The following is a 26,438-nucleotide window of genomic DNA, read 5'->3' as shown; positions in this document are numbered from 1 at the left end:
AGTAATTACCATGAGTTCAGTTTATTATTTAATTAGTAACATAATAACACTGTTTCATTGTTATTACAGTAATATTATCTCCTGTTATCTTATATTACTCCCACTATCATGCTCCCATCTCAATATTAACTAACCGCTCTACCTTCCTGCGCCACAGTCGCCCCTTAAGTGTTACACGATATTATTATTATTGTGATTTCTGAATTATTAACCCACTATTACCCTGCTATTACCAAAATAATACATAAAAGAATAATAAAATAAAGTTTTCCTGGCACCGTCCTGAGTGTGTGAACATGAGTTTTGATTTGTCATCAACCGTAGTTTTATTTAGGCAGTGGGGTAAATGTTTGCCTTCTCAATTAGCAAGGTCAGCATGTTATACTCTGTTGCAGCCCTGAAGTGATTTTAGATCAGGGATGATAATACGCCTCGATGTCATTTTTCCCCATGATGTCTGGAGACTTCGTACATGTTTTCACATCCTCCAGCAGTGGGCTAACAGCTTAACAAGTCTGCAGGACTGCTGCGTTTTGTCTCATCCTTCTTTCTTTTACATCCCACTATTTGTTTCTAAATGTAGTACTGAAGTCTTTGTAGCCTAGCAACAACCAATGGACGCACAAAGTGTTCACACACACACACACTAACACGCTCTCACATATAAAGCAAGTGTATTGTGCTCTATAGAGAGGGCCAGGGAGAGTATTTTGGCTTCTAATTTTTCCATTTTTGTTGCTTTGTATTCAGTTGGTGCTGCTGCTCCTACATTTATTCATAACTGTTCCTTTCTACTCTTTATCTGACCAATTAAGAATATACAAAATGGACAACATTCTCTATTCATGGTGGCTAATATCTGCCTTTGATAAAAGCTGTGCTATGTTCCTCTTTATTTACATGATCTCTCTTCTTAATGTGGGCCCTGTTTGAAACCTGTCTCTTTCTGCTGTTAAAGCAGTGCACGTGAGAGTAAATCCTGTCAGATAAAGACATTTCATCAGCAAGTCGCAGAGATTTGCCAAGATCCTTCCTGTTTAAAGGATAGTTTCCTGTTCAAAAAAATATATTTCCCCTGTCAAATAATAATTTTTGATATAATTTTGAAGCCTGTTAAAAGCAGAATCCTTTCCAGCGAGAGTAAATGAATGAATTGTGGCTGCCTCGTGAGAGTGCTGCAGCCTCCATATATCAGCTCCCTGGTAGCTGTTTGGACTGCAGCCAGTGAAGCAGATAAAGAAGCCTCTCTGTGCTGTTTTCTCATGCCATGTCTCTCTCCTTCTCACTGATTTCAGGTACTCCAAGATGTATGACCCTGCCAACTGGCTGGAGATTGACCAGGTTAACGGTCGGATTTCCACCATCGCCATCCTTGACCGAGAGTCTCCCTATGTCAAGAACAACCTCTACAATGTTACCTTCATGGCTTCAGATAACGGTGAGCCACGTGGACTGTGCTCATGTCCTACAGTAACCCCTTGGCACACACAGAGGCTGGATTGTGTTCACTGTGTCTCGGTGCTCTTTCAATAATTGCAGTAAATGCTGGTTTTACTTTGGAGTCAGTGTTATAGCTTCCTGCAAGGTATCTGCAAATAGCAGATACGAAAGGGACTTAATAAAGATATCTTCACCTGTAAGCTTGGAAAGGTGATGAGAAAATGGGGTCAGGCACCGACAAACGGCGTTTGTACTATTGTAAGCCTAAGTATGATCTGTAAACATACTTTAACAGTTATGACACATACCGTTTTTACATAGAAGCAAGTCAAGATGTGACAGTGTGTGAACTTCGAAGGAGAGCGCAGACAATAGCACATTCGAGTCAATGTGGGGGAGGAGTTTACTCCAGCGATGGCTGTTGGGTAAAACCTTTACAGCAGGGCTAGTCAATTTTGAATTAAGGAGAACATTTCCTCATGTGCAGGTCTGTACATCGTCATGTTTAAGTTGTATTATGATTTACAATGAATTTATAGATATTGAAGTAGAATTGTCAGTGTATCAACTCGCGTGGACTCTAGTTGGCTTTAAGATCGCTTACTTTCTGCAGCCAAATTGCTGAATTTATTAGGTCATTTATTTCAAATGTAATTTGGATTTGTTTTGTTACTTTTACCACTGTCAGAGGAGATGAGGCATAGCGGTTTCAAGCGTCCAATGGGAAGGCTGAACATGTATGCCTCAGTCCATTCCGGATAAAAAGCCAGGTTTTCTGTGTCAACCTTCGCACAAGCTATGACACACTAAGAATTGCGTTTCTTTCACTTGTCTTTTGACTTCTCACTTTATGTTTTTTCTCTCTGTCCCTGTCGCTGTTCTCACTCGGAATGCAGGTTTTCCACACCTCTGTTCAGCCTGTGTGACTGTGATTGGCTGATATTTTCAGATTGGTCAATGTTCAGCATCTCCCAAACAGCAGCAGGGTGGAAAAATGATGGGCTGGGTGGGTTTTGTCCTTCAGAATGTTGCATGGTCTGAATAAAGCCAATTATGTCCAAGGGGGTTGATGACTCTCTGGACAACTGTCTTTTCAGCTGCTGAACAGTTACAGCCCTGTAATGAAAGGTGTTGTTCTATCCAGCAGTGGTAGAAGGGAATGACCAGCTGCATAGGTTGATTTCCTTAATGTCCTTTGAAGGTAGAGCCGCTGCTGTGTCTTTTCCCAGTGCCAGTGATACTGTCTATGTGAGGTCCTCTGCCAAACTCGAAGTTGGAAGCTCCTTTTATAATGTCTCCACTGCTGTCCTAACGATCCTTTTGGTTTTAAAGGTGTCAAACTAAAATGAAAAGCCAATATGTAGTTAAGACACTCAATATTTATATATTGAAAGTAGCTACTGTACAGTTACTTGTAAAAAGTCGCCTACATTAGCGACATTGGAATTTAAAACATCATAAAATGATTACAACTTGCATCACATTAAACAAAAAGCTGTTGTACAATCAGGAGCTTTAGCCTACAATAATCATAAAAACTAAAATTAAATCCTGTGTTTGGACAATTACACATTTTATGTTTCAACTTGTACGCCATGAAATGAAACATTCTAAAACCTGCGAACATCGAGTGTTGGCTGCATTAAGCGTGGAAACTGTCCATTTGAGTGCCCACATGAGTCCAGCCTTTTCCTGTGAACAACAGACTACACTGTCCACCTTTAATTACATTGCATTCATTAGTTTTTCTAATCAAATATCCTGATCGGGGAGGATTGTAGGATTACATACACAGTCTTTTGGACACAGTGCAGCCATTCATTTGAAATGGAGATGTTTTCCTGTCTAGTGCATGATTCCCAAAGCCTTGCTGTTGTTCTGATCACAACTGTGCTTTATAGCCATAGAAAAGAGGATTCTCTGTTCAAAGTGGAAAATTGTTGGAGAGGAATGTTATTCAGCATCCATCGACTGTGCCCTGAGCAGCACTCTCACAGAGACCCCGCTGTGCTCTGAGCTTCCTGCTAACTCACTGTCTTTGCACATTTCCTGCCCTTGTCGAGATCGCACACTCTGCAAGGAGCTCACTGATACAAAACAACACTCAGACACAAGGACAGCCACACACAAGCTTGTGCTAAAGGTTACATATCTGCAGTTTTTCACTGGTTCACCATATGTGCAGCAGCCACCTGCTATTACTGAGCATACTGTAGCTTACACTGTGTCCATGAAGAATATATTATTGATTTCCCCGAGGGCATGTTTTAATTCAGCCAGTCACTGTTAGTGATAATATGCATAGCTGATGGATGGTCATACTCTGCAGCAGTGTTTAGCCAGTGTGCATGAATTATTGTTCAATGACTTTATTGTTGATTGTCCACTATGCGGCATCCAGAAATCTAAAGGGAATGATTGTGCAGTATAGATTGTGCATTCTGACATAAAGCTTTCTGAAAATAATAATTCCATATAGCATAGCACAAGGCTGGCTTTTCTTACTGTCAACTTATATCTCACGACAAGACGCAATCCGAAAATGCTTTATTCCATCTCTTAACACTTTCGGTCCTCCATACTCTGGCTGTGATTCTCAGGTTCAAGCTCACTTTTGCAATTGTAAATGAGTAGTTTTAATTAAATTCCAGTATATAGGAGATAATTTGTTTGCATGCATCAAGCCTTTTACTTTTAAGTTTTTTTCCTTTTCAAGGCCTCTGTTGTTGCATATTTTGGAGACCCTCTCCCTTCAGTCTACAATTCAGCAGGTGAAATTCACGTGCACTTGGTCTGGTTATTGGCTTGGCCAGGTCCTTCCACATTTACCTCTAATGACGTCCTTTTTTGGTTTGGTCTCTTGAGTCTTGCTCATGACATTTTCTTCAAATGATGGATTCTGATACAGTACCTTCACTCTGGCTCTGTGGAGCTTGCTGCTGATGTCACTGACTGTGGTTTGGGGCTTGTTCCTCACAGGTCTCACAGTACTTCTGTCATCAGCTGTTGTTTCCCTTTGTTCTGTGGCTGTTTCTCAGTACACCGGTGGTTTCTTTCTTTTTCAGGGTTTCTGGATTGGCCATGTGCAATGCTTTCTCAATGCTTGACAGGTTCTGGTCTCTGGTTTCTGGTCTCTGGTTGTAAATGTGAATTTACAACAAATATAGTCTTCACAGATTAAATCCAAGTCTAAAAACAAAAGTAATATATTTTAGTATTTATTTTATTTATGAATGAAGAGTCAATCTCACTTAAAACACTTGGCTAAAAACCATATTTTTGCTACTTACATTTTTGTGTCATCTAAAACAAAAGGTGATATAAAAACTTTTCTGGTTTGTTAAACATGACATAAACTTGTCTACTTGTCTACACTTGTACACAGCTTGTGTACAGCAAAAAGGTTTGCTTGCCCATCCAAATACCTGGCAAGCATTGAAACTAAATAGTTTCATTTTCATTTAGTTTCAGCAGTAAAGGGTAGATTTGTTTTTTTTAAACAGCAGCATTTGCTGATTTTTCAGTAGTGGAGTAATCTATGTTTATAGCTATTGAGTATCAGAGACACAGGGCAGCATGTCTGGGATTCAATGTATGTGTTCATGGTAATGAATGAAGATTACAGCCAGTGCAGCCGTGTTTTTCAGAGATATGCGATTAATAGTCATTGGACAGCAATGCAGCTCAATTGATTAGCCCAGGGAATAAACCTTTTTTGTTTTGTTTTGATGACCCTGCTGCAATGTTCTGGACAGATTTCATTATCGAATGCCATGAGCAGCTTCTTTATAGCACCTTTTTCAGTCTAATAGAGAGAAACCATTTTTACCTTGTTTATCTTCTTTGTTGGTGCCAAGGAACAGGACATGGGTAGCAAATCTTGATGTAAAATAACACCCAGCAGTCTTTGTCAACCTGTGCATCACTGGTGAACCCACCACAGGAATACAAATGAGAAGTAGTCTTTAGCTATATGTGGGGCAATACATGTATTTGGTAGTGTTTCTGTTCAATAGGTGACAGTTTTTACTCTGTGTGTCCAGGTGTTCCACCTGCCAGTGGGACAGGAACCCTTCAGATCTATCTCCTGGATATAAACGACAATGCACCTCATGTGTTCCCCCCTGAAGTAGAAATGTGTGAGAAGCCAGATCCCAACGCCATCAACATCACAGCCAGTGACCCCGACCTGAACCCTAATGCTGGGCCCTTCGCCTTCGAGTTGACCAATCGCCCATCAGACGTACGACGCAACTGGACGCTTAGTCGCCTTAACGGTCAGTGTTTGTCATTCATTTACTATAGAAATTTGTGTACATAAAAACACAATTCAAATCTTAATTGACAAAATCACTGCATGTCAGTGCACGATTCCAACAGGAAAGTAAAGCTTGTTTGACCTCCTTACTACACTATGCCAGAGTCAGACTTGAGTCGCGATGAGCCATATAAGATGTGACTTCAAGGACACTGGAGTTTGAGTCCTGGCTCTCCTAATATGAGACTCTAGGGAGTGGAAGACCACTTGCGAGCTTGCAAAAGCAGTAACAACCAAAGTGGTTATAGATTGTAACTGCTGTCCCTGCTCAGAGAAGTCTCTGGTTTTAGAAGTAAAGGTGGTTTTAGTAGTTGGTGGCACTAGCAGATGAGAAACTGCATTTTATTCCCCTTTTTACTTCAGCAGTTTGTTACTTCACAGTAGCCAATAGATTTTTTTTTCAGCTTGTATCTTGAGTTTAGGGGAAAATATGTAGAGCTCTTTCCTATCAGCACCTGCTGTTGAAGTACTTTTGGCAAAGCAAAAAACCTCCAGCTGCTCCCGTGACCACCATTAGCAGACTCCAGAAGTGCTGGGCAGCTCCCAGAGTAATTGAGTGGAACGGCATGAATATGAAGCAGGATGAAGTCTGTAAGTGACCACTTACTCCGCTTGCCTATCTTTCAATTTCTCCTTCTGTCTCCCCTTCTATCTTCATCTTATTCTCCTGTAGGCGAGTATGCCCAGCTGCGACTGCGGATTGGCTCTCTGGCCAGTGGGATCTACGAGGTTCCAATCATGATCACTGACTCTGGCAACCTGCCCATGTCCAACACCTCCTACCTGAGGATCAAGGTCTGTCAGTGTGATCACCATGGAGACTGTGTGGACATGGAGCGTTACATCGCTGCTGGACTGGGCACTGGAGCCATCATCTCCATCCTTATCTGTATCATCATATTGTTAGGTGAGCCTGCCTAACGTTTTTTAAGCATAGGCCATATGGATGGTTGTATAGAGCACCACAATGGAAAGAAATACTTTTGATGTTTGATCATGAAAATTAATATGCAACTATGAAAACACTAGCACTGTTGAGGTTGTCTGCCTTGCTGCATGAAATGCATTGCTGAAATGCAGGCACACGTTTCAAAAATGAGAAATGAGCAAATAATAACAAGAAACAAAAAAGATGTGCATGGTAATAATGGCAGAGAATTCACAATCCAACTCATCTGCAGAGAGACTGATCTACACTTTAGATAATCTAAAAAACCCCATTAGGAAATGTTTCAGATGCTTGTTAGAACATGGAGGTACAGCTGCATGCAAGCCATGCCACCTTTCTGACTCTTGCTACCTGAGTGCGCTTATTTCCTATTTCACGTCAATGAAAAGATAATTGCTTTTCCGTGTTCATCATGGCGCCGCTCGCTCAGGGCATTGACATACTGTTCTGTATACTGCAAGCTAAATATTGTTGTTTTTATTCTTTATTGTTTGTTCATTCTGTAATGTGTTGGTTAGTCTTTTAAAAGACATCTGCATGTTCAGTGGTTATGTCTGTCATATTAGTTTATGCTCATATGGACAAAATGCCCCAAAATATTTGTATTTGATATTGGAAACAGCAAAGTTGGAACTTATTTTAGAAAGAGAATTTAAATGTCATTTTTAGACAACTTTGACAGCAGTAGTTCACATATTCTATGCAAGTGTTAAGCTACTGTGTGCTATCCTGAACCAACGGGAAGTGTGAAAACCAAGGGAAAAAGTAAAGCTTGATTACAAAAAATGCATCATCATAACTCTACAATAACCTTGCAGGGTTTCCTAACACAATAATTTGCAATATAACATACAACAGCATCAGCTAATGTGAGTCATTTCCACCAAAAAAGAGAGCTCAAAAGACATACAATCAAGAGTTATTGATCTGCATGTGGCTGGAATGGGTTATACAGTAGACTTTATAGACACACTGTCTATAAATGGAGACAGTTTGGTACTGTGGCTACTCTCCATAGATGTGGGCACCCAGCCAAGATTATTCTAGTGCCTCAAGTCTGACAATCTGATACAATAGTGGGAAAATGTCTTGTGGAAAGATAACAAAGGTGGAATTGTCTGGGCAATTAAGAGAGCCATGTACCAACATGAAAAGTTAAGTATGATGAATTATGATTTGGGGCTGCTTTGCTGCCTCTGGATCCTGGAAAAATATTCCCAAATGTATTAAGGTAACGTACAGGATAATGTCAGATTTACTGTCATTGGAGTACAACTCCTCCAGAATGGCTTCAGAGACGCAAAATCACCTTTTGGACTGGCTCAGGCAGAGCTCCTACCTTAACTCAACAGAGATATTGTGGAATGTCCTTGAAGAGAAACATTCACACCACAGATGTCCTAAGATATAATGGCTGAGGTGAAGCAGTTCTGTAAAGACGACTGGTCCAGAATTTCTCCTCTTATGTGAGTGTAACCCACAGCTACAGAAAGTGCTTGCTTGAGGTCACTGCTGCCAAAGGTGGTTCATCTCGTTACTAAAACACTTGTTTTCACCTTTTTCACCTTCTCCATCACTCTGTATGTTTAATGGCTGTGTTCAAAGAAGTAATTTATCAGCTGAGAAATATTGTGTTTGTTAATGGTTGTGATTTGCTTTGCTGCAGAGCCCCCATATTACCACTTATGGCCACTTGTAGTAAATACCACAGGAGGGGAAGGTGTCATTTTTGTCCATCTATTATTTGCAATTAAAGGCAAAGAACTCAACACCTGTGTTGCAGTAGAAGCTGGAGCCAGTAGCGAATGTCACACTGTGGAGCTTGTTGGGTGAAGCATAGGTTAGCCGTGGCAAAAATCCCAGACTCTGATCTCAAGTCAAGCTGTTTGCAGTTTTTCACAAATTATGTGCTTGTTACTAAGTAGCACTTAATGTGCTTGGACACAGTGTGCAGCCATTATGAGCGACTACCTCGCCACAATGCTGCAAGGTTACAACATAGTGGACAAACAAAAGAGGCTCAGCTGGAGTGGTTCTAATTATGAATGGAACAATGTGCTGGGATTTACTACATCAGACATAAAAGTGCATCAGCAAGTAGTTGAGCACAGCATGAGTTTTCTGACACTTTCAGGAACAAAAGAAGGACTTGCCTTAGCCTTTGTCCTACATGCAATGATTGCATCACATTCTTAAAACAAGATAGAACAATCAAGATGATGATCTGGTTCATACACTTTCACTTGAGTGATGCGTTTTTGTAGGTCAGTAGAAAATGTGGTTGAACAAACGTTGGCCAACTAGACTTAAAACAAACCTAAAGCATCAGTCCTAAAGTTCTGCAGGAGAAGCCTTAATGGCATCTACTGGGTAATATTTACATTAAGTGCCAGTTCCATTGGAAATTGTAGTTGTACAATAAGAAATGTACAAAGCATTTGAAGTCCCAGTGTGGCCCCACAGTAAAAATACAATACACATGTATTTAATGACTAAATCACTGGTGCTTGCAATTTAGTTAAATACTTAAAGCTCCATGTTTTTTATTTTAGTGACAGATACTTTCTGAACGTTCCATTCAAATCTTTGATGGTTGCCATGGTACCACCATTAGGAGATATGCAAAATCATAGACATTTTAGTTCATGGGAAAACTGTTTGTGAAGAGGAAAGAAAGGAAAAGCGATGGCAGAAGTGTTAAGCTGCTGTCCTTTGGGGCTTGTTACCTAAAGACTTCATCCAAGTATATGGCACATCGCCACGTCAGGGGAAAAAGGCAGGCAGAAGTACTGTAGCAGGCTTATTATGTTATTTCAAATACCCTACATGTGTTGTCTGTTGTCTGGTTGAAAGACTTTAAGGCTGTTAGCAGCCAGGACTCCGTGTTGGTTTTGCAGAGAAATGTTCCTAATAGTGACAAGCCATTTTTCAGATCACCTCTCCAGGGTTTAAATTGTCCTCACTTAGAATTTCCCTCTGCTTCCTAATGTGTTTTGGCCCTTGCAGGTAGAGCAGCATGGGTTTAAAAACACATGCACACACTGAGCTCCACTGTCTTGTAAATCCATCCAGATTAATATGATCAAAAGCAGAGGGATTCACTCTGAGCTTTAAAATCCACCAGTTTGGTCAAAATCGGAGCTTAAATATCAACTCCCATCCGTAAGGATGTCAGTTGGTGTTTGGTATTGAATTGTCTACAAAGTGTTTGGAAGGGGACAGAGGTTTTGCAGTGGGGGATGACTGGAGGACTGTCTGATAGGTAATAATGAGTGAATGCAGATCATGAAACTGTCAGTAAACCAGTAAACTTTTCAAGTTGGAAATCAACATAATGGAGGATTCAAGCTTGATTTCTGGCTGAAGTCAGAAATTCTGGTTTCAGGGCTTAAATGGAATACTACTAATATTTAACTGTTAAATTTGTCCACTCTCAGGTCCCTGAAACCCACTGATAGACAGTGGAGACTTGAATTGCCTCTCGCATAAAAAAATGTCCTCATCCTGTGTTATTGCACTTATTCTGCAGTGATGGTGCTGCTGTTTGTAATGTGGATGAAGAGGAGGGACAAGGAGCGCCAGGCCAAGCAGCTGCTGATCGACCCAGAGGACGACGTCCGAGACAACATCCTCAAATACGACGAGGAGGGAGGCGGAGAGGAGGACCAGGTACAAACACACACACATTGGCTCGGAAACCAACCAGAAAATACTGCTTAAAGTAGCCACACAGACACACACTTTCACTTTCTCTCGAGTTTTCAATCAGCTGTCCTCCAGCTAAGATTAAGTGTACTACAACAGAGGACCTCGAAACAGGATTAATTGCTTTCTGTTCGAGAACAATTTCCTGTGTCCCCCCACAACAACTCCTCCGCTGGTGCCATGTGCATAAGCTGCTCTGCTCTTCTGCTGGGAAAAAGTTTAACCCTTGTTTACCCAGCCAAGTAATTTTTAAAGCAGCAGTTCATTAAAGTGGCTGTAAAGGGAAAGTATTTAGACTTTTAATGTACAACCCCAATTAAAGCTGTGACAATGTAATGTAAATGAAAACAGCATGCTGTGATTTGCAAAAGCCTTATTTATATCACAATAGAACATAAACAACATCAGATGTTCAAACTGAGATATTTTACCATATCATGGATAATATTAGCTCATTTTGAATTTGATGGCATTAGCACATCTCAAAAAAGTTGGAACAGGGTCAACAAAAGGCTGGAAAAGTAATTGCTGAAAATTAAAAAAAACAGAGGAGCATTTGACATCTAATTATGTTAATTGGCAACATGTCAGTTACATGACTGGGTAACAGGAGCATTTCAGAGAGGAAGAGCCTCTCAAATGTAAAGATGGGCAGAGGTTCACCAATCTGTGACAAGCTGCGTCTAAAAATTGTGGCACAGACTGTAAAGATCCCACCATTGACAGTATTTCTTTTCATCTAATCCCGTGAGTTGCCATGGTGGCTCATTGCCTGCATGTTAATTTGACACAGTTTTATGCTGGACGTGCGTCCTGATGCAACCCTCCCCAATTTCTAGCAGGCTTGGACCAGCACTGCACATCTGGGGTATGGGATTGTGCTGTTAGGGGTTCAGTGTCTTGCCCAGGGACTCAGAACTGGATGTGTGTGATCTTTGAGGCCTCAGGCAGCACTGCACTCACTGTCTGTGAACACAGTTCACTGTGCAATCCAAAATAAGTTAAAGCTGTATCATGCAAAGAAGAAGCCACATGTGAACACGTGTTCTCTTGGCCAAAGCTCAAGTGTACACAGGCAAAATAAAAAAAATATTTCGAGGTCAGATGAATCAAAATGTAAAATTGTTTTGGAAACCATCCAGCTTGTTATCAGCGGACAGTTCAAAAGCCTGCGTCTCTGATGCTATGGGGGGCATTATTGCCTATGGCGTAGGCAGCTTACACATCTGGAAAGACACCGTTAATGCTGTGCATAGAGGTTTTAGAGCAAGATATGCTTCCATCCAGACAATGTCTCGTTTAAAGGAGCCGTTACATATTTCAGCACTTATAATATAGCACTTTTCTACCTATTGGCACTCAAAGCACTTTACACTGCTTCATATTCACCCATTCACACTCATAATCACACAAACACTCACACACTGATAGGGGAGCTGCTATGCAGCTGGCCAACACTCACCAGGAGCAACTAAGTTGGGGTTCAGTGTCTTGCTCATGGACACTTGGACATGTGACCAGAGGAGCCGGGGATTCAACCAACAACTGCGAGATTGGTGGACAAACTGTTCTACCTTCCTGCATCATTCACAACAGAGAAGAGTCCGTGTGCTGAACTGACCTGCCTGTACTCCAGACCTTTCAACAAGAGAAAACATTTGGTGCATCATAAAACAAAAAACCCAGCAACAAAGGCCCAGGACTGTTGAGGAGCTAGAATCCTCCATCAGACTAGAATGGGACAACATTCCTCTCCTAACACTCCAGCAACGGGTATCCTGACTTCCTAGACATTTACAGACAGTGGTTAAAAGAAAAGGGGGATGCTACACAATGGTGAACATCACCCTGTTCTAACTTTTTGGAGATGTGCTGCCATCAAATTCAAAATGGGCTAATATTTTCCCTTAAATGGTAAAATGTCTCAATTTCAACATTTGATATGCTGTTTATGTTCTATTGTAAATAAAATATGGGTTGATGAGATTTGCAAATCATTGCATTCTGCTTTTATTTAAATTGTATACATCCTCCCAACTTGGGTTGTACCAACACACTTACAGGACTCGGCAGGTGGGGAAAAGCCTTGCACCTGCCAACAAAAGCGTGCACCTTCTCCAGCTTATTCAGCTTCACTAGGTTTTCAAAATAACTGTGCAACATGGAAATGGAAGCATTACAACCTCAGCACTGTTACAAACTCAAACAGCACTGACAATGCAAGACTGACTGCAGCTGTTTGCCTTAGCTGACAGTGTGTGGGATCATTAGCTAGTACAAAGCTGGATTATATAGTGAGTATATATATCAAACTCCAGCCCATATGCTAACAAATGCCCTGGGGCTCATAAGATTTGTTTAGATTTACAGTAGACTCTGTTTTCATTAGCCAGATGCTTGTTAATATTTTATGAATCAGATCAATCAGACATACTAATAATACTAATGGGAACACACATTAGTGTATGATTTTTATGTTGGTTTTCTGCCTTAGAGCAAATGTAATACTGCAGATGAACGTGTTTATAGTAGTAGTAGTAAAATATCCCATCAACCACAGAATTAATGGTTCCCACAACCCTAACTTTTTGACCAGAGGCATCAGCAGGTCAGAGTGTTATTATGAAGTCAAATTGTATAAAAATTGTATGTTAATATCTTTGGAAATGGCCTGATCGAGGACAAAAGGGAATCTGGTTTGTCTGTAACGGTGGATTTAGAAACATACAATCAACTTTGGGTGAATAAAATTCAGAATTTAACCTATGTCTAAAAATTGTGACCATTTCAGAGTTGGCACTATTAGTAGTAGTAATGATTTCTCTAATCCAACACTTTGAATTGCCCCCCCCCCCAAAAAAGTTTTAAATAAAATTAAATATTAATTTAATCAAATATTGGGGGCCCTGCTGTGCTATCAGACTACTGATGTCTTATCCCTGCTGCGTTTTTAAGTCATTAAGAATCAGCAGTCTCTTGCCTAAAGAGCAGTGTTGCTGCTGTGCTCGTGACATCACAATGAATCGTGAAGTCAGATACAGGAGGAGAAACCAATCTCTGCTCAGGCAAAGCAGTTTGGAGCAAGCACTGCTTAAGGGGCATTAAATGGGTACAGTTGTAGCACAGGGGCATGAGCACTGTCCTCATTTGCTAGAAGTGAAGAGGAGGCAACACCTCCAGCCAATTAGAGTTGGGACTCATAAAAGAATTTCACATATATATTTAAAGTCAGCCCAATATACCTGCTTTTTAACTAAGCTTTTTAAGTGTCATTAGGTGTCACTTAATGATAACAGGACTCAATAACAGCGGTTTCAGTGTGTTTGTTGTTTGTCTGCGGTTAATACTTCAGCCTTCAATTATTCAACAATAGGAACCGGCCTTCATGTAACCTATGTACTCTGCAAACAGTGAACACAAATTCCTTCATTACTGTTACAGTAACACATTGCACAGGCTTTGGATAATGTGGGGGCTCTGTTCTGTTTAATTAGATTTCCATGTTGCTACAGGCAGCCTGGGTCTTTATTTGTCTGGATTTAAGCTTTGGATAAAAAGTGAACTCAGTCCCTAGGAACACACTCATGCTAAGTGTGAGAAACACACAAATACACACGCACATAAAGACCTTTATTCCCAGCAGTTGTTCTTACCTGTAACCACTGCTACACTGACCTTAAAAGCTTATCAGAGTACATAAAGCACTTGTGTGTACATTCTGGTTGTCGCGGGACTGGATTAGTAAAACACAAAGATAAGTGCTGAGGACTCTCGTTAGTTCTGCATGTCAAAGCACAAGACCAGGGAGAAGCAATGCTTTCCTCACCACTTGCTCACCGCTTAGTTAATTTAGCCCTTCCTGACGCAACCCGCCCCAATTTCTACCGGGCTTGGGACCGGCACTACAAGGGGGGGGGGGGGGGGGGGGGGGGATTGGAATTGGCTGTTGGGGGTTCAGTGTCTTGGTTGGGAAGAGCAGGGTGCAAAGCTACAACCCTATGGTCAGATGTTAGAGATTTAAATAAGAGCAGCCAGACTGTTCCTGGTAAGAATATACAAGAAGTTAGTGTTTTCTTTCTCCCTGCCAGGTTTTAGGAGGCCCCTGAGCTGCTCTTCAATGAACTATATTGTGTTGGTTGGCCATTATTGTGAACAAAACCCAAGATCAGTCTACAGCCATGCTGTTACTAACCTGAGAGGGTGGCTTTAGTGGATTTCCCTGGAGACCAGAAAGCATGGAATGGTTTCTGAATGGTCGCTGCAGTGACTCACAGCACCACCATTGAACATGAACAGATCAAAGGCCATGACACGCACTCCCTCCTCTGCCTGTGACCATCCTGATGTTGAGTGAAGGAAGGGAAAAGATGGACTGTGGATGCTAAATAGATAGCATTTGAGACAGGTTCGCTGTCCCCTGGGGACAGTGGATGTTGAAGAAATGGTAGATTTTGCATCAGAGCTCTGGGGGCATCTTTGAGTCATCTAGATTTCCACTGTGTCAACTGTTAAATAGACCTGGGGCGAAAAAATGAACTGATGAGTGCATTTCTTGTAAGTGTGTGTGTGTTCAGGTTATTCCAAGTTGGTCGTTATCATGGCTGCTTCTATCAGGAATGAGGGAGGGTTATCATGAGCTTTGTTAGGGTTTGCAAGAAAGTTCAAGCCAGTTGTTCATCTGCAGCTACAAAATTCTGCAAACATAAAATTTCTAAAAAAAAAACATAAAAGAAACATTGTTAATTATGAATTTATGCTTCACGACAATCCACAGATCATTATGTCTCTTTGTGCAACAATTACTGAGTTTATTTGGAATTATTTGAAAAGTAGTCACTTAGAAATCATAGTGTTGTATGGTTAGAATAATCGTGATGTGATCATCTATGTTGCATTCAGTTAGATTTACTCTATTACTACTTTTCCATTGGTGCATTATTGGTCGAATCTTATGATTCACATACAATCATGGATAATTGTTTTGGTCACAGCATTATGCATCGTAAACAAAGTGCAGCCACAGTTTCAGCATCTTAAGTTGCTCACTGCAGCAACTACAGGTCCACCTCTGTTGTAATTATATATGCAATACTCCAGGCAATTGCTGTGCTCTGTTGGAATCAGTGACATTCCCCCACACCTGCAAAACCCCACAGCCAAACAGGCAAAGACAAAAGTGGGCACTTTTTGGTTGAATCTGTGCTGTTGTTGGCTTTTAAATATAACTGTAATATTTCTTCACAGTTAAGGTAACTAACAACTGCATGTGAAGGCAGGTGGTCAGACAATTTCTACTAGGCTGAAGCATCTGACAGCTTAGTTTCAGGGACATTTTTTTTATGTGATGCTTTTTGCAGTGTTTCTGGCCTTTTTAAATGAAATTGCAGAGGCAAGTGACAAAAGAAATTGTTGATATTTTGTGATAACTCATAAAACAAATCAGGGGCAACTATAAGCATCACTGTTCTACGAGATCTATATTTCACCTCATGCAAAAAATGAAATGTAACAAGTCCGTCACTTTGATTTGTCCTTGTATTTCAGACATTCACCTGGTGTGTTTTTAAGTGTTCAGCAATTATCGACTTTCATTTGTGCTTTACCACAATTTCACACAAGGTGCAAATCGGTTTACTCCAATTTTCCTGTACTGGAAGTGAGATGGACACCAACAGGAAGGATTAACAGTTTCGTAACGTAAGCAGACTATGGTCTGTGCTCTGGGAACATCGGCAACGTGTTGTGGATGTATAGTCAGTGGAATATCTTCACCAAAGAATAGCTTGTCTAAGGACAGAGGGGGGGGGGAGGGGGGGGGTGCTGTGCAGGTGGTAAAACCACCTGAGACATGTGTAATACTGTGCTGTGGGAATAAAACTGACTTAACCTGCTGTCATAGCAACATGTGAATATGTGGCTTTGGGTGTGTTTTGCAGGACTATGATCTGAGTCAGCTGCAGCAGCCTGATGCCCTGGAGCCAGACTGTGTCAAAGTAGGGATCAGACGCCTGGATGAGATGCCCCTCCACCATGACCACCAGTACCCCCTCCGCTCTGCAGCCCCTCACCCAGGAGACATAGGAGACTTCATCCATGAGGTACGGCAGCTCACAGACTCTGTGTGTATGTGTTTGACACATTTCTGTGGGATCCACACGCCTCTGTGGCAACATCTCTGTGTAAAATGTCAATGTTCTGGTCAGTCTAAAGCAGCGAGTGTGAGCACAGCAGAGGAGGGATGCCTTCCTACTGACATTCAGTCTATTCGCCCAGATTCAGTTTTGGTTTTGGGCACATGCATCTCTCCGCACACAGGAAGTGATGAATCACAACTTGACTGAAATACAAACTGCCTGTTCAATAGCAGCAGGCAAACTGTGTGTCCAGCAAAAGCAGGATTTGCCGACAGTAAATCTTTTGCTTTACTCATCCCTTTTCTCTTCTTGGGCACGAAGCATCAAAGAGTAGCTGGGGTGTGTGTCTTATAACCTTGCAGGATTTCGGAAAACTGAAGTTCAAAAGGTTTTTTATTTTTTCTCACAGCTATTTGCAGCTGCCAATGTGGGAACACACCCACTGTAACATTCAGACTCTTTGATTGTGCTAATTAAAACAGAATACAGCATGTATATACCAACAGGGAATCTCTCTCTCTCTGACACACACACACACACACACTCCACTCTCTATGGAATATACAGTATACACAACAGTGATGTAGAGTGTCAGAGATGTGTGATGAGGACTGTTTGGCAGCAGGATGCAGCCTCTCAGCCAAGCTTGGTTTGTTAAAGAAACAACTACTGTAGCAAGAGAGAGCGACAGGCAGACAAACCCAGAGTACAGTGTCTGTGTAATTCTTAATGAGCTTTCCTAATGGTCAGGATTAGCCAGCCTCAGACGTAGCCACAGCCTGGAAACCTAATTGGAGGTAAATCCATTGAGTTTAGTTAATCCCTGGCTGCAGGCCGTCCACAGCTCCTTAAAGGTCTGGGCTTTGGGAACTCACTCTGTTCCATGTAAATGTATCAGAACGTCCAGGTTAATTAATTAGTTTGTTCTCTACACTTAAGAGATTTGGGTTTATGATCAAAATATAAATATGAGATTAACTTTGAGAATTGCAGCTCTCAAATGATGGTATACAAACAATATAGAAGATGCTGTTTTGTATTAGATTATCCACATTTTCTCTTTATAAAGTATTGGCTCTTGGTTGGTTTATTAGAAAATAAAAATACATACAAGACTAACTATTCTGCCTAACAATCAAATCCTCAAAGAAAATACCTAATACTGACCAATACATCAGAACACAAGCCAACATATAAGTTAGTGTTCAACAAGCATTGTTTTAACAAAATTATAAAATTGTTGCTTGAGATGTATTGAGAAACGGTTATATAATAATATAATAATAATAACAATATAATCATAAACACTGTACTGTAATAATATTCGTCAAACTCCCTCTTGTTGCATCATTGTAAACATTTTCTAATTAATTTAAAATAATTAAGTAAATCACAAGCACATGTGTTGCTCAAAAAATAAAAAGTTGTGGGAAATTTGAGATTTTCCGGGGGGCTGACATCTGATGTTCATGGAGAGTTTGCATATCACCCAATAACTTGTTTTGAGCAGTCTGCAGCATGTTTTTATGTATTGAGAGTAGCTGCTGGACCAAAGGAGCAGCTTTTCTGGCTAAAGACATTTGATATATTTGTGGTAAAAGTGGGTTTTGTTTTTTTGGTTTTTAGGTTTTTTCTTGTCTTCTGGGAACTGATTATCGAACATACATCCTAAATAACTGACCGTAGCTTTGGCTGCTGTAGTTGTCAGTACTATCTTAACAAAAAATGACAGTTTTCTTTATTTTCTTTAATTACCACTCTGCTCCATTTCTGCACTCACTGTTTCTTTTATAGAAGCTATGTATTTGTGAGATGTTATCACAGCAGCAGCATCCACCGAAAGACCAAGATCACAAACCTGGGACTTGAGAAGACTGCATTTGTTTCCTCTGCTGACATGTTCTGTGCATGTTGCTCAGGACACCAGAGGTTTGCTGTTGCTGGGGTGGGATTCACCAAATTGTGGACATCACATCAAGGTGCATTGCAGAAAAATGTACCCAGATCAAATTCTTTTGCTGCACAATACTGCATCAATTTGAATGACCCCTGATGTGAATCCTTTGCTGTGTCACTACTCTTCAAACAGAAAGCAATTCGGAATGAGACAGAGATTTAGTGCCAGTTACAGTGTTTGTGTTTCCATCCTCTGCTCCGCCCGTCCATGTCCCAAAGAGCCCTTTGAGACTTTGAGCACCAACTTTCTTACAGCGTGTCTTTGGTTTGTGTGTTTGGATAAAAACTTCTGCCAAATGACTAATAATCTAAATGCAAGGGTCATGTTTCCTATTTACAAATCCAGTAGACACATGAGTAACCGCAGCATGTTCAGCAGCTGGTCTTCACAAGCTGCTGAGCAGCTAGAACCAGTTATTTGTTGCCAATATCTAAAACTTTTAGATGTAAATGTTTAACCAAATGCTTTTGAGTATGAGGATAACCACTGTGTTCAGCAGTGGTCAGGAAGTGACTTTGAGATTTATGTTTGCTTCAAATTGATGCAAGACGTGGTCAGAGCTTATTACTGTATGACGCTGAAACCTTTCATAGCCATAAAAGTAGAGGAATCACACAGGACCTTAAAACCACTTCATGCTGTATAAACATTATGCTGGTTATAACCAACCAGTGTCAGAACCAGTGTTGAGTGTTAAGCATTACATGTGTTACCTTTTTAAAAGTAACTACTGCCTATTGAAAGTTAACATTAAATAATATACTGCAACATTACACATATGATGAATATAGCAATAAAATAGGAAGAGAATATAAAAACAAAACAATCTACAAGATGTTGGCCTTACTAACACCCGTATTTGTGTGGCCTCAAAAGTGGGACCTTCCTAACATCATTAGATGATGACACACTCGGCTCAACATATGCAAGAAACTTGAGTGGCTCACTTACCAAACCAGAGCTTAAAGTAGACCAGTTCATTTGATTTGGGTTTTGAAGAAGTGGTCACTCTGACAGGTGGTTCTTGTCACCCAGGTGTGTACACATCAACATTAAAACCATCAGGTGGTATTAATGTTTTGGCTGATGGATGAACATGGCGTCAGCCCCACATACTACTGTATGTTTTGCGGTCAGTGTGTGTTTGCTCTATGTTTGAACAGAGTTCATCAGATCATGAAGAAAGTGAACTTTAGCTGTGTTAAATAACTGTCATCACATCTTGCTGGCACCAGGGCACCTCAAAAATGGCAAGTCATCATCGTTGATGCAGCCGGTGCCTGTCGTTTCTGGTGCGACGCTTGCTTCCATACTGTTTGTGCACGTGTGTGTGTGCATGTCTTTTTGGATGGGCTGCATAAAGACATCTGCCAAGTAGAGCTATGAATAATGAGCGGGAGCTGTCAGACATGGCAAGCTGATCTAGACAGCTTAATCTGGCAGACATGACAAGCCGATGCTTCTCGCCCTGCCTCTCCTGCTTCCTCTCTGTGTTAATTCTCTCCTCCCATTGAGTGTCAGAGTGACGCTTGTGTCTTCAGTCAGACGACAGACGTGGCCCACAAAACATTTCCACAGCTTATCAGATTTACTGCTTTCCTTTCTGAGTGCAAGCAGAAAACACCTGTTTCTTTGTTCAGGTCATATTGGTAACAACGTCATTTTAGATGGTGCTTTAATTCTACCAGTGTACTGTTGTTGTTTTTTGTTGTTGTTGTTTTTTGTGAGTTCATAAAAATCTGAAAAAAAAACCATCTAAGGTGCGTGCGTGCGTGCGTGCGTAGCAGGGGGTGCTGGCTTTAAGTTCAGGCTGTTTAATCTGCTGAAGCTCCTACTAGAGGCAGAGCCAGCATCTGTCCATCCTGACCCAAATCCTCCTCCCTTGTATGCTCCTCCATAATCCCTGCTTCACTCCTTCTCCCCCAGCTCTCCATACTGTCAATCACCACACACACACACAAACACACACACTGGAACACGCCCATATAACCTTTGTTCTTTCTCTGTCTCATTCAGACTTTCTTTTTGTTTGAAGAGTAGTGACACAGCAAAGGATTCACATCAGGGGTCATTCAAATTGACGCAGTATTGTGCAGCAAAACAATTTGATCTGGGTACATTTTTCTGCAATGCACCTTGATGTCATTCAGTAATACACTGTAAACAGCATGTTATCCCTGTTTTTTAACCCAGAAGATGTGGGATCCATAATTTCTACAAATTATTTCACATTGTGAATCCCACCCCTTGAGGTGTGGCCCCACCCAGCCATCAAGGGCGACCTTGTTGCTGGTTCTGAGCCCGAACAACCAAATAAAAATGGGAGGGTTACAGCAGGAAGGGTATCCGACACGTTTCGTTTTTACATTTGATATGTTGTCTTGTCTATTTACAATTCAAAATTGGTTTCACATGATTTGCAAATCATTCCTTGATCTTTTTTGTTAACATCTTACACAACATCCCAAATTTACTGGAAGTGAGGTTTGTATTGTACAAACCACTGCTGCCATGTGTTTTGGCAGCTAATAAGCTGTGAGGACATAAATCCTTTCCTCCAAATTGCACTTCCTACATCGTATTTCATCCCCACCAACGTGGACCTTTTCTTTCCTTTTTACATACATCATGTGAGAATCCAGCCTCACTCTGATCTCCTCCCTTCCCCTCCCTGAGCCAGGGAACGAGGTAAAGCAGAGTTAAGACAGGCTGACTTGTGATGGGGAGGTTGATATTTCAGTCCTGGTTGTCTGCTCTTGTCTGATGCCCTGAACAGGTCAACGAGGGTCATCAGATGCTTTTTCCATGGGCTATATGCTTCTCTGCTTTGGTGTTAAAGCATGAACACAGGTTTCTATAATACCCTTAGCTTTACCATAAAGTACTATTGAAATATTATACGATTACTATAATCCTGCACTAGCTGTGGTCAGAGTCTTATAGCTGTCTAACCATAAATTCTGCTTTTCTCATGGGTATCTGCAGTGTGTGGGCCGGTTCACTGTCATCTGGAAGTCTCTGATGCAAACATGGCAGTGTCCGTTTTTAATGAGCACAAAGTTGACAGCTCTGCTTGGCGAATATTTGATAGTGTTCAGTGCTTTAGAAGTGATGAGTTTGGAACCAAGGATTAACGTGTGACATGAGTCTGATATGAATGTGCATCTTCTTTATTCCACATCAAACAGGCTGTGTGTGTTTGTTTGAAGGTGTTATCAGTAATACTGCTCTGGTGACACACTGCCACTGAGAAACAAACCAAACTGATCACCTGGTAATGTGGATAAAGCAACAGCAACCAACAGTAGACTGTGGTAACGGGTCTTTTTAAAACATTTTCAAATCTTCCCTGATCAAATTTGGCCTCATTCTCGCTTTTTCATACTTCTGTTTGCAGAAGTTTCCTTTTTTCGTGTGTCTGCACTGAATCATTTTGAGAGAACTTTTACCTCTTATTTCTAAGTAGACACATTACCAGCATAGAAACCATGAGAGACATAAGTGCACACAAAAGTCAATGAGGACTCATCACAAATCAGTATGGGATGATAAATGGATAGATGCTGTCGGCCGATCACGTCGCTTCAGATAAACAGATAAGAGTCTCTAAAGGTAAATAGTTCCGGGTAGTACTTGGAACTATTTGGACTTAATTCTCAGTTTCCTTTCTCCTCCTCGTTTCTTTCCAGGGCCTGAAGGCAGCGGACAACGACCCCACCGCTCCTCCCTACGACTCCCTGCTGGTGTTCGACTATGAGGGCAGTGGCTCCACCGCTGGCTCCCTCAGCTCCCTGCACTCCTCCACAAGCTGCGGAGACCAGGACTACGACTACCTTGGCGATTGGGGGCCACGCTTCCGCAAGCTGGCTGACCTGTACGGCGGGGGGGATGATTAGCACCATCAAGCCCAACAAACGACAAACCCGCCCCACCCCTCCTCACCCTTGCTCTAAGGCTTAGGTGTGGGTGGGGTTAAGGAACGAGGATAAGGGGTGAACATGGGGTCTGGATCAGCACTTCTGTATTACCACAGGGACAGCTTGTTCAGAGACTTGCTGCCTTTCGAGGACGATTGATGACACTAGGGACCACGCTGAGTCCTAGCCTTGCAAGGCTGGGCAGCGGCTAGCTTTCATGGACATTTTCATCTGAGCGTTAGCTCCTGAGCTAATAAACGTGAGAAGCCAGAAGAGTTTGCTCAGAGGGCATGTTGTCTCTGTGAGGGTTAAGAGCTATGACAGCCATGCTACAGACGCTCATTTACACTTGAATCTCACAGTACAGGAGCACTGGGGTCAAACGTGCCTTTGTACATTCTTTTGATTGTGTTCAGTCTCGATTCTGTATGTTGCTTTAAAGCTCCTGCGACAGCAACTGGAGGAGCAACTTCGCCATGATAATGGATGCATATGAGTGTGTGTGAGTGAGTTCCACCTCACGACCTGTGTGTGTGTGTGCGCGCGTGTGTTTGAGAGAGAGATTTCCACAGAGACACACTGGATGGACACTCTAAAGGGCAAAGCCTGCTACCAGACACCTTGGATGTCAACAAAACCAGCTTTCCTGTACAGCTCTGGGTTTTTGCTTGATCCATGTGATTCAGTCAGAAAACAACCAATGTTGAGATAATCAGTCATAGAATGAAATATACACATAGTCAAGTGTACTCTTACTTTTAATACACACACATACGCAAATATTTTATAGATCTCCTAAGAGACATTCTCATCAGGCCATCAGCTTCCCCACAACAGCTGTCCTCACACACTATAACACAAATACGAGCCCGTGTTTCTGTGATATTACAGATATATTTGAAGCGCATATGTGTGCTCTGGTATTAATGCTACTGTGTTAACAAAACCAGCTGAGAGGTTTTTATTTCCTGCTGTTTTCCCACACTGATGATTCAACATCACAACACACAAAGGCTTTGGCTGAATTAGTGCAGTGTGAAGAATGGCTGCCTCACCTCACCTGGCTTTTAACACTCTCAGGCTGAGGACATTTATCGCCACAGTCACTAGTGCTGAAGAACATGGTGATAAAATAAAATTTGCATTGGATTTGTGCAGATAAAGCAAAAAACAGCAGCAAACCATGTGTGTGAAACACACTGGTTGCATAAAAAAATGTAATCACAAAGAAAATAAAATGATTAATGACAAGTAAAGAAAACGCCATGACAGATGAGTTACGTGTGTGTGGAGATCAGACCAACACAGATATGTAGCAGATTGGAACATTCTCCAAATGGCTGTCTGTACATCTGCTGTTACGTCTTTCTAACAGAAACTTCAGGAGCCAAGTTGATGTAACAAATTTTACTTATTGCAGTGGAACCATTGCATATGTCACAGCATTTCTCTATTGCTTTTTTATTTTCAAACCATCTGGAGATTTTTCATGGCATGGCAGCAGATAAACCCATCTAACAGTGTTAGAACAGTCTGTCTTAAAAAAAAAAAGTCTGGCCAGATTTTTAAAGTAACACAAGTATATTCATGGTCCCAACAGTTCCTTTCTACCCAGGTAATATTTAAAGATAAAAGAAATATAATTTAGAATCACATTTTTTATGTATAAGCATGTGCTGTACTGTGTAAAGCATCACTGTATTTACCCTGACTTTGCTCATGTGTTCAGGCAGCATGACTGTCTCCATCACATGCTTGGGATGGATTCTGATCGTTCAAGTTGTCAAGAAAAAGTGCTCAGATTTGTTAATGCTCTGTAGTCAATGAATCTCTTATAGAATGTTTCTTCTTTTCTGTTTAGAGACACTGAGAAAAATAAAAAAAAGGTCATATGAGGTGAACAACAGTGTTATAATTTGCAGCAGCAAACACAAGTGCTTTGTTAGTTTTGGTAGCATCCAACGTGTGAATGTAAGAACTTCTGTTATTGTTTCTAAGTTAAAGTGCTACTTCATCCGAATCTGTAACCTGTAGCAGTGCAACAATCAAAGGTGGCCAACATGTTGAGCATGTTCACCAGATGCTACAGCTGTAATAAACTATCAGTATTCATTGTACATTCTAATAACTGTCCTAACTGAACTATTTAACTACTAACTAACTCTAATGTGGAGCTCAATTAAATATAGGATTTTTCTATATGCAGTCTTCATAGTTTTTCAGGCACATACAGTAAACACACTGAGATGGTCAATGCGATGAAATGCTCCGGGGTCTAATATGGAACAGTCCTACCAGGCACAAGCCCGTAGGCCAAAGCCTCTCAGGGTGGATTCTGTGCTTTAATGGCTCAGGCACGGTTCAGTTGGACTCACAGTTGGAAAAGCATTAAACTCCAGTGCTATGATTATGCAGAGCGCTTCTCTGCAGCACTGGCCCAGATCACTGTAGCACAAAGTGAGTGCAGGTCATCAGGGGAGAGGGGAGGGGGAGACAGTCATGCTCATTTTACAGTACAAGTAAACAGTGTGAGTGCAAGCTAAAGTTATTTTAGCGCTATTCTTCATATTTCTGCTTTAAAGTGACCAGAAAGACGTGCAACAAGTACAAAAAGATGCAAAATGGCCCTAAAAGGATCAACAACCTTAAAATAAAAACCCCAAATTACCCCAAACGTTTAAAAAATACACATCAGTAAACTAAAATTAGACTAGAAATGGACGCTGGTCTATTTCTCCAGAAATCGTAGACACTCTGCTTCATTTTCAGTTTTTCGGTGGTCATCACACAATACTGAAGGCCAAAGGGAAATGACAGGATTTGGTAGCCTGGCACCATTAAGTCTACAGACACCTCATATTTCAAGACGTTCTTTACACAGGCTGTTAGTTTGTGGTTTCAGCATTCAGTGACTCAACACGTGACTGAATACATTAAAGTCTCAACCCTTACGTCATCAATTCCTCCAGGAATTCACAGTGCTGCGATCACAACAAATAACTGAATCCCCTGAGAATTCTGCACAATTTAGCAAACATCATAAAAACACTGCAAACATTTTTTTTAAATATATTTAAGAAAAGCTGTTGTGAAATCAGGCAGTGTAACAACAATCACAACCAAGAAATGCTGGAGAGGCCTGCTTCATACTACATGTAGGAAAACACAGAAAGGCATTTGCAGAGGAAGTTTACTTTCAAGCTTAAAGAATCTTTTAAAGTTAAAGCCCAGCACCGTTCTCTGCAGCAGTATTACAGTTCACTGAGAGGCCGCTGGAGTTGTGGGCTGCTGCTAGTGTGAAGCAGACAAGCCCAGAGCTGTACTAAGCTGCATTTTGCCTGTTTGATTTTCCAAAGCTGGTAAGAAGACATGTACAGTAATGCTCGACTTTAGGTAGATACTTCCAGGTTTGTTTGGTTTTTCTGATTTGTTTGTTTTGCTTTCATCACTATGTAACTTATGCAGCTGATTGCTAATAAAGGGAGTCATCACTTCTTGTTTTGTAGCAATGATATTTCTTGATACTCTGCTGTGGTGGATTAAATACAAAGTTTTTTGTCTGTTAATGATTTGCCTTAGTGTTCTCTGGTACTCTCCAACTGGCTACTCACTGTAAACTGAAAAATGTACAGATTGTATTTTTGTTTTTTCTCTCGTTGTTCTTTTGACTGTGGTCTATGAAAATGACATGCTAATATCACGAATCCTTGTATATGTGTAATTTGGATTACAAATTAAAATGTTTTTGCATGTTTTTATCTTTTCATTATGGCAATGTTTTTTGGTATTTAAAAAGAAATAACGACATTTTAAAGCAGGATAAAGTGATTATTTTTGGCCACTCGGATGCAAAAAACACACATTTGCTCATGTGTTCAGGCAGCATGACTGCTTCCATCACATGCTTGGGATGGATTCTGATCGTTGGTTCTGTTTGGACCTCGTTCAAGTTAAAATAAACAGATTCGTTAATGCTCTGCAGTCAATGAATCTCTTATAGAATTGTTCTTCTTTTCTG

General features: G+C 41.0%; 1 protein-coding gene across 1 annotated transcript in view; it reads left to right on the top strand.

Moving 5' to 3' along the window:
* LOC137131569 (cadherin-2-like) overlaps window positions 1-26,186 on the top strand; it is an 86,073-nt gene extending 59,887 nt beyond the window's left edge. Inside the window, exons 11-16 of the mRNA XM_067513006.1 lie at window positions 1,296-1,438; window positions 5,484-5,717; window positions 6,432-6,665; window positions 10,237-10,376; window positions 16,349-16,510; window positions 22,193-26,186. Of these exons, the coding sequence (XP_067369107.1) occupies window positions 1,296-1,438; window positions 5,484-5,717; window positions 6,432-6,665; window positions 10,237-10,376; window positions 16,349-16,510; window positions 22,193-22,399 (1,120 nt within the window). The 3' untranslated portion in view covers window positions 22,400-26,186. The remainder of the gene's footprint in view (window positions 1-1,295; window positions 1,439-5,483; window positions 5,718-6,431; window positions 6,666-10,236; window positions 10,377-16,348; window positions 16,511-22,192) is intronic.
* Window positions 26,187-26,438: the final 252 nt, after the last annotated feature.

Source organism: Channa argus, chromosome 8 (assembly GCF_033026475.1).
Source record: "Channa argus isolate prfri chromosome 8, Channa argus male v1.0, whole genome shotgun sequence".
In the NCBI taxonomy this organism is placed as follows: Eukaryota; Metazoa; Chordata; class Actinopteri; order Anabantiformes; family Channidae; genus Channa; species Channa argus.
Note: the sequence above shows the minus strand (reverse complement) of the source record. Positions and strands in the feature narration are given on the sequence as shown.